The 14962-nt window shown below is 39.3% G+C and overlaps 2 protein-coding genes across 3 annotated transcripts in view; both read right to left on the bottom strand.

Moving 5' to 3' along the window:
- LOC132147404 (gastrula zinc finger protein XlCGF26.1-like) overlaps window positions 1–739 on the bottom strand; it is a 384485-nt gene extending 383746 nt beyond the window's left edge. For both annotated transcript variants that reach the window (XM_059557086.1, XM_059557095.1), the window contains exon 1: window positions 268–739. In XM_059557086.1, the coding sequence (XP_059413069.1) occupies window positions 268–616 (349 nt within the window). In that variant the 5' untranslated portion in view covers window positions 617–739. The remainder of the gene's footprint in view (window positions 1–267) is intronic.
- Window positions 1–14962, bottom strand: part of LOC132150053 (zinc finger protein 664-like) — a 549937-nt gene that overhangs the window by 465577 nt on the left and 69398 nt on the right. The gene's annotated exons all lie outside the window — the stretch shown is intronic.

Genomic DNA, 14962 nt, shown 5'->3' with positions numbered 1-14962 from the left:
CTCGTATTAACAATACAAGTGCAGCTGTTTAGAGGTTAATTTACCGGTATTTTGGAATGGATGTTTGAATGGTGCTTTTCCGGAAAAAAAGACGGAATGTCGTTGACTGTGTGAACAGCGCATTTTTGAATTTACCGGTAAAGTCGTTCTGGTAATTTTACGGCAATTTACTGGTATTACTGTGTGAAAGAGGCTATTCTTGTTTGGGACCTCTGTAGATGTACCACAAATACTTATTAAAGATGAATGAAAAATAAAAACACCAACCTCCTTGTTCCTCATGTTTTATTCTCCAGGTTTCTGGTTCCTCGTGTTTTATTCTCCAGGTTTCTGGTTCCTCGTGTTTTATTCTCCAGGTTTCTGGTTCCTCGTGTTTTATTCTCCAGGTTTCTGGTTCCTCGTGTTTTATTCTCCAGGTTTCTGGTTCCTCGTGTTTTATTCTCCAGGTTTCTGGTTCCTCGTGTTTTATTCTCCAGGTTTCTGGTTCCTCGTGTTTTATTCTCCAGGTTTCTGGTTCCTCGTGTTTTATTCTCCAGGTTTCTGGTTCCTCGTGTTTTATTGTGCTGGTTTCTGGTTCACTGGTGTTCTCTTCTCTCTCCTCTTTCACAAACTCCATCTTCACAGCAGCAGATCTCAGTTCAGATGATACACTCCTCCAGATATTCTTGCTTGTTTCAAACCTTAGACACGACTGTGAGGACGAGAATAATACAGGTATTTACTGAACTTACTCAAAAACTGTATTAACTAATTACGGAAACAATTATTTTTAATAGTTTGTTGCAGCCAGCATCATGGCAAAACAACAGAGAGCGCGGTGAAACAAATCTTCTTCCTCCGAGGTTTACTGGTGTTTGGCGAACAATCGGATGTGTTTTAGCGCCACCCGCTGGACTGGAGTGATAGGCGGCTAGAGGGAAAAAAAGTCGATCTGCACAAATAAACGATAATTATGGACTCACGTTGATCAACACCAACAGACCTCGTGAGTGAGGATTGGTAGACAAAAATGAGAGAAGTCAAATATTTTACTGAAAATCGGTTTCCTAATGGTTAAGGGCCGTTCCAAGCTAGCTTTTTTCATTTTTTCATTCCACTCCAGCGGGATTTTATTGTAATAAATTAATACAAATAAAATTACACAAAAGAAACATAAATCAATTAATAAACTTGAATGAATGCTTAGACAAATACACTCACACATATATACACATAAATACACACAAATACATTATAGAAATATACACACACACACACACACACATATATACACACATCACAATATATACATAAATACATACATAATATAGCAAGTTGCAAGTGATATAGCAAGTGAACCTCAATGTTATTTCAACAGGAAGCGGTTTCATTCTGTTCAGCTGCAGGTCACCACCAGGGGAAGTACCTTGATATCTTTGTTGAGTATCCCAGGTCTGTGTATGATGCCAGTGTGCTGAAGAACAGCTCTATTTACACTGGAGACCTGTATCCACCTGCAGGAAAACACATCCTGGGAGATGGTGTGTGTCCTTGTTTGAGTGCACTCATCTGCTTCATCACAGCAGACAGAGAGCCTGAACAGAATCCTGTACAGGTTTGATTCAACACCAATGATGCTTGTGCACAGAACATTGTTGAGAGAGCCTTCAGGATGACGAAGACAAGCTGTGCTCCACCTTCTTCTTCTTCAAGGACCTGGGAGTGAGTCCTGCCTTTGTGCAGATGTTGTTGCATGCTGTGCAGTGCTCCACAACCTCCGTCTTCTGAATGAGGACATTGTTGATCCAGAGGTTGTGGAGGATCATGACGATGATACACTGGAACCCCAAAACACAGAAGTCAGCACAGGAGAACATGTGTGGGACATCACACACCAGACGACCGTGTGCAGCTCTTCAAGAGCAGGATTACCTGTAGGACAGTTGAACAGGTTAAGACTCTGCAGATCAGTTCATGTTCTCATAGTGCTATTGTTTAAGCTTGTGTAAGTTGTGAAGGTAATTTTAAGACTGTCAAATCAAAATATACATATATTAGTTATTTAAGAAATATACATATAAATATATATACTATAAATATGTATAAATACACATGTAAATATATCAATTTAAACGTGCGTGTATTTATATATACACATAAATATATTACACTCATAACCGGGAATTCATATTAGTTATTTGAAAATCTAGCAACATATCACATAACATATCATACCAACATATTTACAACAAGTTTAATTTTACAATATGTATTCCTTTATCCCTGGGGTAAATTTTAGATTTCCACTGTTTTTCACTCATTTTTGATACCCAAATTTAAAGTCCTCATCTTGTACACATACCGTACTGACACATACTGAACTGAAGCTGCTGAAGTTCATATTCCTGACATTATTATAAAAACGTCTTAAGAAATTCCCTTTTGCTGTTGCTTTAAGCTCTATTATACTACTTTGTGCAAATGTTCATGTGGTTTTGACTGAAGCTTTGTGCTCTTATCCATGTAGAAATGAAAAATAAATAAATAGAGAGAATAATTTTAAATGTGACCTGGTGTGTTGGTATTTCTCTAAAGTGTGGCACCCATTCTCAAGACAACTTTTTTCAGATGTTAAGATGTTGCTTGTTTAAAAAAACAACTGGAAACTGCTGCAAAATCAGTGTGAATGCACACAAGTGCTTCAAAAGTTACTTGCTATTAAGCACTTTGCAACTGACAAAATAGCAACTGGAAATTAATATTATAATTAAAAAAACAGCATAAATCAGTGATGATCCTAACATAAATACATGTAAAGAGTGTGTGTAGTTAAGATTAATTTTAATTTATATAGTTACTGAATTAAGGTTTCCAGTGAATAGGGTTTCATCAGTGAATGAGAACAAGTGTGTTCATCAGTCTCTGTAACATCAGAACAGGATTTACACATTACTGATGATTTATGATCAAACTGAGGCACCTATTAACAATAGTTTGCCATGTAAGTTATCCAACAATTTTTTTAATCAAAATATCAACAATAGTAAAATGTAAATTAACTTGTTTCAATTACTTAAAATTTTGTAACTTTATATCACTAAATTACTTAACAAGCCGTCTGTAGAAAGCAGCCTTAACAAGCTGAGGCACAGCCTCTGATCGATAATGATTATTAAACATATTTTTAAACTCAATTTACAAAATAGTCTCATCAGTTTACAATGTGTAAACCTTTAACAAGTCAGTCGTTTACTTGGATTATGTTAAACAAGTACACTTTAGCCACAATGAACAGTATTTATCCATAAGGTACTTACACTTCAAAACAGTGGCGTCACGATTTTCCGTTATTTTCGAATATGAGTATGACGAGTCCTCTCCCGTGGCCTCATGGGATAGAGTAGTGTCCATCCCATGCATGCTACGGAATTCGGGCGGAATTAGTAGGTCATCCGGGTACAGATCGCCTACTGTTTTTCGAATACTAAGAATTCAGACATACTACTTGCTTCGCATACTGTTTTTCGCCTACTATATAGTATGGAAGTATGTGATTTCGGACGCGGCCCCAGAGCCATGTAAGCTGTGTCCCAAAGTTAAGTGCATGGACTCCTTTTTTTTTAAAGTATATATATATTATTATTATTATTTAAGTATAATAAGCTTACAGAACAAATTGGCATATAATTTACATTCAGAAACATCAATTTTAACAGGGGCTAAGGTTTATACAAAAAAACAAAAAATTGTACCAATACATCTTAAAAAACAAAAACAAAAAAAAAACGGGATAAAATATAACGTTACAATAAATTATATTTATCAAATATAATTATAAAAACAGGATTCCAGGTTTTTTATGTTTTGTTTTCGATAAACGTTTTTAAATATTGTCTCAAATAATTCTTAAATACTATTAACATGGGGGTGATTTAAGAAATCTACATTTGTAAATAAAGTACTTCATTAACAAAAGGAAGACATGAATCAACAAACCTTTTTTGCCATCTTATTCATAGTTTCCATATTTAATATCTATGAAGGACAGGTTCAATTTAACCACATTTTTCTCTTTTAACCATAATTGCACTTTTTCCCAGAAGACACTAGAATATTTTCAAGCAAAAACAATATGCTCTGTATCATCTGGAGATGAGTTACAAAATTTAGATAATATATCCAAATTATATCTAACCCTTAGAAAATCTCCAGATGGGTAAAAATCCTATAAAATTTTAAAGTGATTACTAATGGCATGGATTTTAGAGCATAACAACTGAAGGTTTATGAAACATTAGACAATAAAGCATTTTTTTAAACAACGGAACTTAAAGTTGTGAACAAAAATATTATTTCAATCATACAGCATGTGAAAAAATAAATGCACACTTTTCATAACATTTCATTATTCATAAAATGCATAACGTTTCTGGTGTTTGGATTTTTACTTCAATATAATGAGCTCCAAGTTTAAGAATAGCCCTAGACTAGTGTCTCTCTCTCTCTCTCTCTCTCTCTCTCTAACAGCATTAGCACAGTGAAATACGTCTTCCTTCAGGTAGAATGAATGTTTTCCTGCCTTGCTAAATGTTGGGCTCATGATCAATAAGTTGTATTCACCTTATTATGAAAACAGATACCCAGCCGACATATGACCGACTTTCAACGTTGAAATATGGTTGAAATAAGGTCAGTTGTGGTTTCAACGTTGAAACAACGTTGATTCAACGTTTAAAGATGAACGGTTGAAAAACTTCCAGCACATGACCAACTTTCAACATTGAAATATGGTTGGAATAAGGTCACTTGTTTTAATGAAACAACGTTAAAAATGTTTAATGCTAAATGGTTGAAAAAGGTTAACAAGCTTTTAAATTATTTATATAAAATTATTTAAGATTATTATTATTTTAATAGCATTTTTAAATTCATGATACCTATTCTAAAATCTAAAGGTATATGTTAAATATTATCATCATTAACAACAATAAAACTATATACATTTCGCTGCTTTATCACACTGAAACATTAACATTAACATTAACCCATTGGAAGTTTTGTTTTATTACTTTGATCATTGGTTAATCTGGCTGTCATTCAGGAAACTGGACAATGAATCGGTTCTACAATTAAAAATATGACCATTATTGTCGTCTTTCTGTGAGTGAGGTGGCTGACTGTGAGCAGCTGCTCGTTATAACTGACTGCTCGGTCGGTCCCAAATTATTTAATATTTGCCTGTAAATCTTTTTTATTTTGAGCGAATTTGAGTCGTGACATGTCAATGGAGAACAAAAACTGTGAATACAAGAAGGGTCAGATGTGTTCTGCGAGGTCCTGCAAACATACTGGCAAAATGAGGTAAGAAAATCGCTATCTTTATTATCTTTTGAAAATAGTAAAGTATAACCAGAGTTTACAAATGCGTAGCTTAAAGGACATGTAACCTGCAGATAAATAAATACCCGTGTGTGTATTTTTGCGTTGCTTTATCACAGATGATAAAGTTAGATGCTCACCTAATGTGTTGCTGGTAAGTTATGTGTTCATATCTGTCTTTTAGAGATTTTTCCACATTTTCCTGATATGAATCGCATGCATTAGGTGTGTTATATATGTTTTTTATTCTTATAATAGTTTCAAAGTGTTTTCTGAAACATATAAGTGCAAATGTCGGTACAATTTTAATGAATTAATGAAAATGAATAGGATTTTAAAGCCATGGTTCTCAAAGTGTCAGGCCCCCTCTTGTTACGCAGGTGAATCAATAAATTAAACTAATTAATGTTAATACATTTTAATTTAATCTTTGAGTAAGGTTTTTTTTTTTGCACATTTAAGTATGTTACAGTTAATGTACAGTACAGTTTTGTAACTTTTGTTACATAATTACATTTAAAATTACATTTTAAATTAATTTTTTTATTTTAATTTACCTGTACGTAAGCACAATGTAGTATTAATGTTCAAACTGTATTTACCATGGTAAAGTGTCTGACAACAATTAATATTCTTGTTAGAATAAAATTGCCTAATTTTTTAACTGTAGAGCTGTAGCTGAACAGTTCGGCCTACTACGCTGCTGAAATTTAATGTTGGTCATTATGGTGGAACTTAATATTTAATAACAAATATTTTCTGAAGTGATACTTGGTTTTAAAAAAGTTTGAGAACCAATGGTTTAAATAAATTGTATAATATGAAATCCTGGTTTTTAAGAACTTTTCAGTAAACCATTTCTTCTTTCCCCTCGTAGAGTCATCAAGGATCCAGCTTGTTCTTGAAACATTGGTAAGAAATTGTTCATCTGCTACACTGCACTGTCACTTCTGGTCAGTGGCGGACTGGCACCAAAAAGAGGCCCTGGCAATTTTAGCAGAGAGGCCACATTTGTCTTCTCAAGTCATCTGCAACCAACAAAGAAACATTACATTACACAAACAACACACTCCAATAATAGCTTAACCAAAGACATAAAAAATAAATGTTTTACCTTCATGTGGTTACAGTAGCAGGTTGCACAATAATTTGCTTTTCTCTGCCACTCTGTCAATCACATCATCTGTATCCAGTCTCATGAGGATCTCCTTCTCTGTTGCCATCAACATGAAGGCTTCCAAATTTTCCTCTCGCATTCTGCTCCTAAGACGACTCTTGATGAACTTCAGTTTCGAGAAGCTTCTTTCACATGCCACTTGTGTGCAGGACAGGGTCAACAAAAATTTGTAGGCCAACTGTATTTTGTGGTATGCATGTGAAAAAAACTTCAGCTGCTGGAGGAGGAAGTAGCAACACACAGCACAGTTCCTGCAGGCTGTGCATCTTTTGCTAACTAGATCAATTTCCTCCATGTCCTCCTGATTGTCTTCTTCCTCAGAGGTAAGAGACTGTGACTCTCTGGTTGTGTACTCACTGAGAGGGGACTTTTTAATAGTGTTCCAGTGGAGGGCCAGACTGCACAACTCAGACTGTAAATGTTCAACTGTTGCATCTTTATCAAATGGAATGAGGCATTTACTTATGTCCTCAAGTGCATTATGAGGGAGTCCATTTGAATTTATTTCTGGAAAATGAAGCGGATCAAGTAGTGATAAGTCAGCATAAAGTTTTCCGTGCAGCAGGAAGCGGCGGTGCATACATTCAGAGACTGTATCAAGAATGATGTTGTGAACATTGATCCTGTAAGCTGTCAGTGAGTCTTCAGTTGTGTTTTCTTCATCGGTAGACTCTCCTGGCATTGTTTTTCTTTTTTTCATCCGTTTTGATGGCAGTGAAGCCTGCACTTCCATCTCAGAATCCACATTTTGGAATCCACCATTAGCCCATTTCACAAAATTGTCTGCTGCGTCTTTCACTGTGTCAAAGTCTCTGACAAAGTCTTTAAGTTTGTGGTGTGTTTCTGTCACCATGCGATAGGCAGTCAAGAGATCCATGGCATTGGTTTGGAGATACTTTGACAAAGGCGATGTGAGTGTGAAAACATGCAGGAACAACTGTGCAGTGAGAACTGTTTTATCCAAAGCGACTATTGCATTGAGTCAAGGTACACATTTTTACATTTTGTCAGTTCATATAGTACTTAGTCTGTTGATTTGCGACGGCCTATTGTTGCAAACACTCCGCTTTATTTATTTATTTAGCCTTTTTATATGGTTGTGCTGCCGGTTGCGGGCGGCCAATCCGCCAAAAGGCGGCCGCATCTCCGCTTTATTTATTTATTTAGCCTTTTTATATGTGCGCCACAAGTTGTGATGAGCGCCGGCGAGCGAGCCGCTGGTGGTGCTGCCGCTTGCATCCATTGCACCAATAGGCGGCCGCTTCCTCGCTTTATTTAGCCTATTTATTTGTTTGTGATGCGGCCACAACAAGTGATGAGACCAGGCGGCCGCAGTGGCATTTGCCCACATTGCCCAATGGCCAGTCCGTCACTGGACATGACTCATGACACTTATTACTCCACATAGAAATAGAATTGTGCCCCCAATCGACTCTGGGATTGTGTTGTGTGAACCAAGGATGACCAAGTACGATGGGTGCCAGAGGTGAGTTTATGAGGAGGAATGTTATTGTCTCAGTGTGGTTGCCAACCTTGATGAGAGTGATGGGTTCAGTAGCATGTGTAATGTTGGAAAGCTGTTGTCCATTGAGAGCATTGACAGAAATCCTGTACGTGAGGGGGGTGGTAGGAATGTGGAGGTGGTGAGCCAGTTCTGAATGCATAAAATTACCTTCTGCCCCTGAATCCAATGAGGCCTTGGTGTCATGAGTGTTGATTGCCCACCTTAGTCTTACGGGAAGGAGAGTAGATGATGATGGTGAGGATGAGGTCTTCTCGGTGGAGATCCCACCCGATAGTAGCCTCATAGTTACTACTGGGCTGGATCCTTTAAACGGGCATGAGTGGATGAAGTGGCCCACCCTCCCGCAGTAAAGGCACAGTCCTAGGGATCTCCGCCGTTCCTTCTCCTCCCGGGAAAGCTGAGCTCTACCCATGTGCATGGGTTCCGGATTGTAAGAGGGACTGACCGTATCCAGGAATTCCGAACATCTGGTCTCCATGCCGCGAACTGGATGGTTTTGTTGGAAACGGCCCATTCTGCTCAGCCGAGCATCTACTTGAAGTGCTAATTCGATAAGTCCATTGAGACTAGTAGGAAGGTCCAGCATGTAAATTTCCCTCTGAATACGGTCAGCCAACCCATGCAGGAATCTGTCCCACTGCGCCTCCTCATTCCATCGGCACTCTGCAGCCAGGGTGCGGAACTGGATGGAATATTCCGACACCGAACCGTGACCTTGGCGAAGATCGGCGAGTAGTCTGGCCGCCTCCCTACCGGCCACCGCCCGATCGAAAACCCTCCTCATCTCTTCGGAGAGTGCCTGGAACGAGGCGCAGCATGGGTCTTGATTCTCCCACACCGCCGTTCCCCAGAGAGCCGCCCTGCCGCAAAGTAGCGTCAGCACAAACGCCACCTTGGATCGCTCTTGGTTGAACGCCTGAGGCTGTAATGCAAAGTGCATAGAACATCGGGTCAGAAAAGCTCTGCAAAACTCTGGTTCACCTGAATAACCTTCGGGTGTCGGCAGTCTCGGTTCTCGCCACGGCTGCGGCTCTGGAAGAGGGGGTGGAGTCGGCGGTGTGGGTGGCGCAGTGGAGACTCGTAGCTGTTGTATCTGCTGGGTGAGCTCGGACACCTGCGTCACAAGCGCTTGGACCGCCCTCCCTGTGAGTGAGATGTTCTCCTCCTGGGTGTCCATTCTAGCGATGCTTCGAGCCGCAAACTCGTCCCACGTGGAAGTGCCTGCTACATCCATAATGGTCAGATCGTTCTGTCACGTATGACTGAGACAGGATGTAAATGCAAGGCGTATTTATAGACAAACAGCACAAGAGTCAGATATAGAAGAAAGATCACAGGAAACACTGGCGGGCGGACACAAGGCTGATGGAATGGTGACGCAGGGACTTCGGTGGACAACAGGTGGTGGTGCTCGGTCCAGTGATGATCCCTTGAATCCCGGTGAGTAAGTGATCCTCGTGACGGTGCTTGGTAATCCAGTGCTGAGTGACGATCCAGGAACAAACGACGAAAACAGGAAGACTAGGCAGGAACTAAGGACACAGGAACAGGTATGGGAGCACACCGGGGAGAAACAGCGATCTGACAACATGAAACACAAGTTACTGAACTTATATAGGGAACAAACAATTGAAACCAGCTGGCGCTGCTGATCATCGCTGATCAGTGACCACGCCCACAGACACACACACAACAGCACGCTAGACGAGAGAGAGAGAGTGAATTCATGAACCGTGACAATATGTGTGTGTATATATATATAAAATTTGTGGTTAGTCATGGGTCATGTATGGCATTAAGAATGTTAAAAATAGCATTAAAAAGCATTAAATTAGATTTGAAGATACCTGCAGAAACCCTGAAAATAGGTGGAACTAACGTTCGCGCGAAAGTCCATGTTAACAGTGACAATGATGGAGATAACTAAACATTCAAACGACTGGTTACACTTTAGCCCTGTGATAATAATCAAATTTTATTTTCAATTTCGGCATCCTAGGATTATAAGAAGAAGATATTTGAGGTAAAACTATTAAAAACTAGCCACATTCAGTCTAGTGAATCTTTCTTCCCTTCACATTGCAGTGATTGCACGCTGTCATTTCTCCCTAAACCCAAACTTAACGTCAGAATCAGCACAATCAGTGATTGTTGTAAAATGCAGTCTCTGCTGTTGCTAAATTGCAGGACTTGTTTGATAATAAAAAGAGCTATTAAAAGCATAATCTGTGCAAGAGACGTTGCCCCGTTCCCAAGGCGGTGCACACTCGGAAACGGACCGCAACTAAGCAAACTGTATTTTGGGTTTCGTGTGCGCGTCTAAACAATCAAATACACACAAAATATAAACACAGTTTATGTCTTAAATGGTAGTTAATAGTTGGGAGAAAATATGTGTATTATTAGATCTGCATTCCGTCTTAAAGTGGTAGCATCTAACAAACCTGCTGATGATTAAGCCATTAATGTGAATCAAACAGCTAAAGGCAAAGAGAAAATCACTCACAGCTCTTGAATGAATAACTTTAGCTTTAATAAGCATTAATCTATCTATAATAAACTATGAAGTGTTATTTTACATTTGATAACTTGGTAACACTTTACAATAAGGTTCATTAGTTAAGATTAGTTAACTACATTAGTTAACATGAACTAATCATGAACTGCACTTAAACAGCATTTATTAATCTTTGTTAATGTCAATTTCAACATTGACTAATACTAATAATTTATTAAATATTAACTTTATTAAAACCTTGTTAACGTTAGTTAATGCACTGTGAACTAACATGAACTCACAATGAACAGCTGTATTTCTATTAACTAACATTAAATATTAACAAATACAGTAACAAATGTTATGTGTTATATGTCATGGTCATGATTAGTTCATATTAGTTAATGTATTAACTAATGTTTAATAAATGAACCTTATTGTAAAGTGTTAACGATAACTTTATTAATTTCTTTTGTAGGTCATATTACTTAACTGAACAGTATGTAGACCTTCCTTAAATTAAAGCACTGTTTATTTCATTTCTATCTTTGTTTTATTCTATATTTATTTTATTTTTATGTTTTTGTTCTTTGCTTATTGTGTCTTATCTTATGTAGTCTATATAAAACACAAAAAATGCCAAACAATGTTAAAACATTACTGTTTCTTTTGCTGTAGATATTTATTTTCAAAATATAAAGCCATGTTAATGTTCTTAATTATTTCTTTAAATAAAATAACAAAAAGAACCGATAAGAATACTGTTAAACTGGGGAAGTTTCTCAAATTTGGTTGATTTGACATGAAATTACCCTATTGCAGTTTAAGTTCTTTTTGTGAGGTTGTTCCATCCAAAATCATGAAAGTTTGCACACATGGCTTAAAACAATTTAATCATGATAATGCTTAACTTTTTTTTTTAGGATTCCTTGCACTTGGATGATGGAGATGAACCTATATATCCAGGAAGTGATGTCACAAAGGCAGAGACTATTTTAATGATTCTCACATTTGTCCTGCGTCATAAAATAAGTGGAGAGGGTCTGAAAGATTTCCTGTCACTACTGCACATCTTGTTTCCTAGTATTCTGCCAGCCACAAAATACCTATTTGATAAGTACTTTCTATCCATTACAAATCAATTTGAAATTCACTTTTATTGTGAGTCGTGCAAAGGATACATTTGTAAGGAAGTAACAGTACTCACCAAATGTCCTCATTGTGATCTTCCTTTTGACATTGCCTCTAATCTTAAAAGTGGATCATTCATGATCTATTTGCCATTGTCTTCCTCATTGAAAGATGTCCTTGAAAGTCTGAAAAAGAACTCCCAACAGCTAATAAACAAAGCTGAATGGGAATGGGATGACACAATACGTGACATTTTTGATGGTGACGTCATGAGAGAGCACATTCAGAACAAAACAACTGGCCCATGGGATTTGACTTTACTGTGGAATTGTGATGGAATTCCCGTATTTGAATCATCTCAGTGTTCCCTCTGGCCAATACGAGTAACTATCAATGAGCTGCCACCAGCTATGAGAAAAGAACATATCCTGCTGTCATCACTATGGTTTGGCAAGTCAAAGCCAGTCATTGATACCTTTTTAAAGCCATTTGTTGAAGAGATGGAAGTTTTAAAAGAGACTGGACTACAGTGGATTGATGGTGATGAGATTCGCACTAGTAGAGTCTTTGCAGTTGTAAGTGCTTGTGATGCTGTTGCAAGACCAATGCTAAAAGACAGCACACAGTTTAATGGCAAGTATGGATGTGACTGGTGTCTTCACCCCGGTGAGTGTGTAGAAAAGGGAAATGGCTTTGTGAACACCTACCCTTATGATGATTCCCCTGTAGAAAAAAGGCATCCCCAACAATGGGAAGAGGATGCAGTCAAGGCCTCACAAGAAGGCTTTCCTGTGAGGGGAGTAAAAGGAATATCCCCACTTCTGTTTCTGCCATTTTTTAACATTATAACTGGTTTCGTCCCAGAGTACAGTAGGTGGCCATCCTATCTGGGGCTTACCGCTGCGGCGGTGCCGCGGTGGTAACTGTAATTCAGTCGCGTGTTACAATCATTCGCTTAACTACCGCCAGGTGGCGCAAAGGGACGGATTGCGAAATGAATGTAACTGTAAAATGAGATAAAAGAAGGAAGTAAAACAATAACATTATGATATAACATTTTAACATTAAAAAAAAAAAAACAATTTTTTTTACAATTTGTTAATTTTTAAAATGTAGGATAGTCTTAGGCTACAGTCTACTAAACAAAAATTAAAAGAAGACTTTAACACAAAGGATCATATGCATGCTATTTTTATTAAACAGTAAATAAATATAAGGCCTATATATATATATATATTGTCACGGAGACGAACCCCGTGATTCTCTGCTGGCCATCAGAGGGCACCCTCACCTGAATACTGACACACACGCATCCATTCACTCACTTACACTGACAACACTACATTTCCCATAAGCCCCGTCCTTGGACTCTGATCACCTGCACAGGTGCCAATCATCAAGACTGTGCATATAAGCTGGACTTTCACAGTAGTTTGACGCGAAGTCTTGATTTACTGTGTCTGTCATTTCTGAGCGTTATACCCGTGTTTGATTTCCTGTTACCGATTCTGTCTGTTATCTATGTACCTTTGCTGCCTGCCTACCGACCCCTTGCTTGTTACTGGATTTTGATTCTCTGATCTTCCCACGCTGTTGATATTGCTGGTTCCGACCATTGCCTGTACGACTACGAGTCTTTACAATAAAGCCTGCATTATGGATCCCATGTCGTGTTCTGGATCATTAGAGAAGACTTCACCACAACAAGATCCAGCGGCTTTTGAAGGTCTTCACACCACCATGGCGGCTCAAGCCAGTCAGATTGCAGCCAATCAGTTTCAGCTGAATCGACTGACATCGATCACAGAGGAACTCGCCAAGGCCGTGCAGAATCTCTACACAGCTCCCGCCGCCACACCAATGCCGAAGGCATCTGCCATTGCCCACGCGGCAGGAACGCCATCTCAGGCCACTCCCTGTCTTGCTTTCCCGGATAAATACAACGGTGACGCCAGCAAGTGTAAGGGATTTCTATTACAATGCTCTCTGTTTGTGGAACAGCAGCCCTCACTGTATACTACGGATACTGGGAAGATCGCCTTTGTTTGTTCATTATTGACTGAGAAATCACTAGAATGGATTACGGCCGTGTGGGGAAATCCTTTCAGGATTTCCTACAACAGTTCTGGGCAGTTTTCGATCATCCTAAGGAGGGAAAAGGAGCTGGAGATCGCTTATTGGAGTTGTCACAAGGCAGAATAACGGCGGCGGATTATGCTCTACGATTTCGCACTCTGGCTGCACAAACTAACTGGGTGAGCGACACATTAAAAGTACTCTTCCGCAAGGGCCTCAATTATGATCTGCAAACGGAACTAGCATGCAGAGACGAGGGCAGAGATCTCAACAGCTTCATCAAACTGACCATATCCATTGATAATCTGCAATGTGCCCGGCGACCCAACTCCCGTCGCACTGAGCATTCAGCACCCTTGCCCTCTCAGGAATCTACTGAACCCATGCAGGTCAATACTTACCACTTATCTACGGAGGAAAGAAATCGACGTATGTCCAATAGGTTATGCATGTATTGTGGACTGCCTGGCCATCAAAGCAACCACTGCCCCACTCGTACCTCTACCTTCTCCCAACGCTCGGTGAGTACTCCTCTCACTTCCATGTGTGATACCCAGAGTGTAAGCATTCCCGTTGAGTTTTGGATTAACAACAGACAAGTTATCACCTCTGCCTTACTCGATTCCGGGGCTGCAGGCAATTTCTTTTCTGAAGAGTTTGCTCAGAGGTGTAACATTCAACTCATTCCATGCTCTACCTCTCTCTCAGTGGAGACAATAGATGGTCCTATTCCAGGAAACCTATTCCTGTCTGTTCCGTGTCACTTACCTCCGTTCAAGAGTCCATTCCCGATCTGCCAGAGGAATACGCAGATCTTCTGGAGGCCTTCAGTAAGAAACAAGCCAACACCTTACCTCCTCATCGCAAATATGACTGTGCCATCGATCTTCTGCCAGGGCATTCTCCTCCAAAGGGTCGCATCTTCCCACTGTCTCAACCAGAGTCAGACGCCATGAAGGATTACATCAAGGAGGAGCTCCAGAAAGGGTTCATCAGACCATCCACATCCCCTGCTTCATCCGGGTTCTTCTTCGTAAAAAAGAAGGATGGTGGCCTCCGTCCCTGCATCGATTATCGTGGACTAAATGAAATGACGGTAAAATTCCGATACCCGCTTCCGTTGGTTCCTTCAGCCCTCGAACAACTTCGCACTGCCCAATACTACACCAAACTGGACCTGAGGTGCGCCTATAATCTC

The sequence above is a fragment of the Carassius carassius genome, chromosome 1, assembly GCF_963082965.1.
Source record: "Carassius carassius chromosome 1, fCarCar2.1, whole genome shotgun sequence".
NCBI lineage: Eukaryota > Metazoa > Chordata > Actinopteri > Cypriniformes > Cyprinidae > Carassius > Carassius carassius.
The sequence above is the reverse complement of the archived record's forward strand: the minus strand, read 5'-3'. Positions and strand labels throughout refer to the sequence as shown.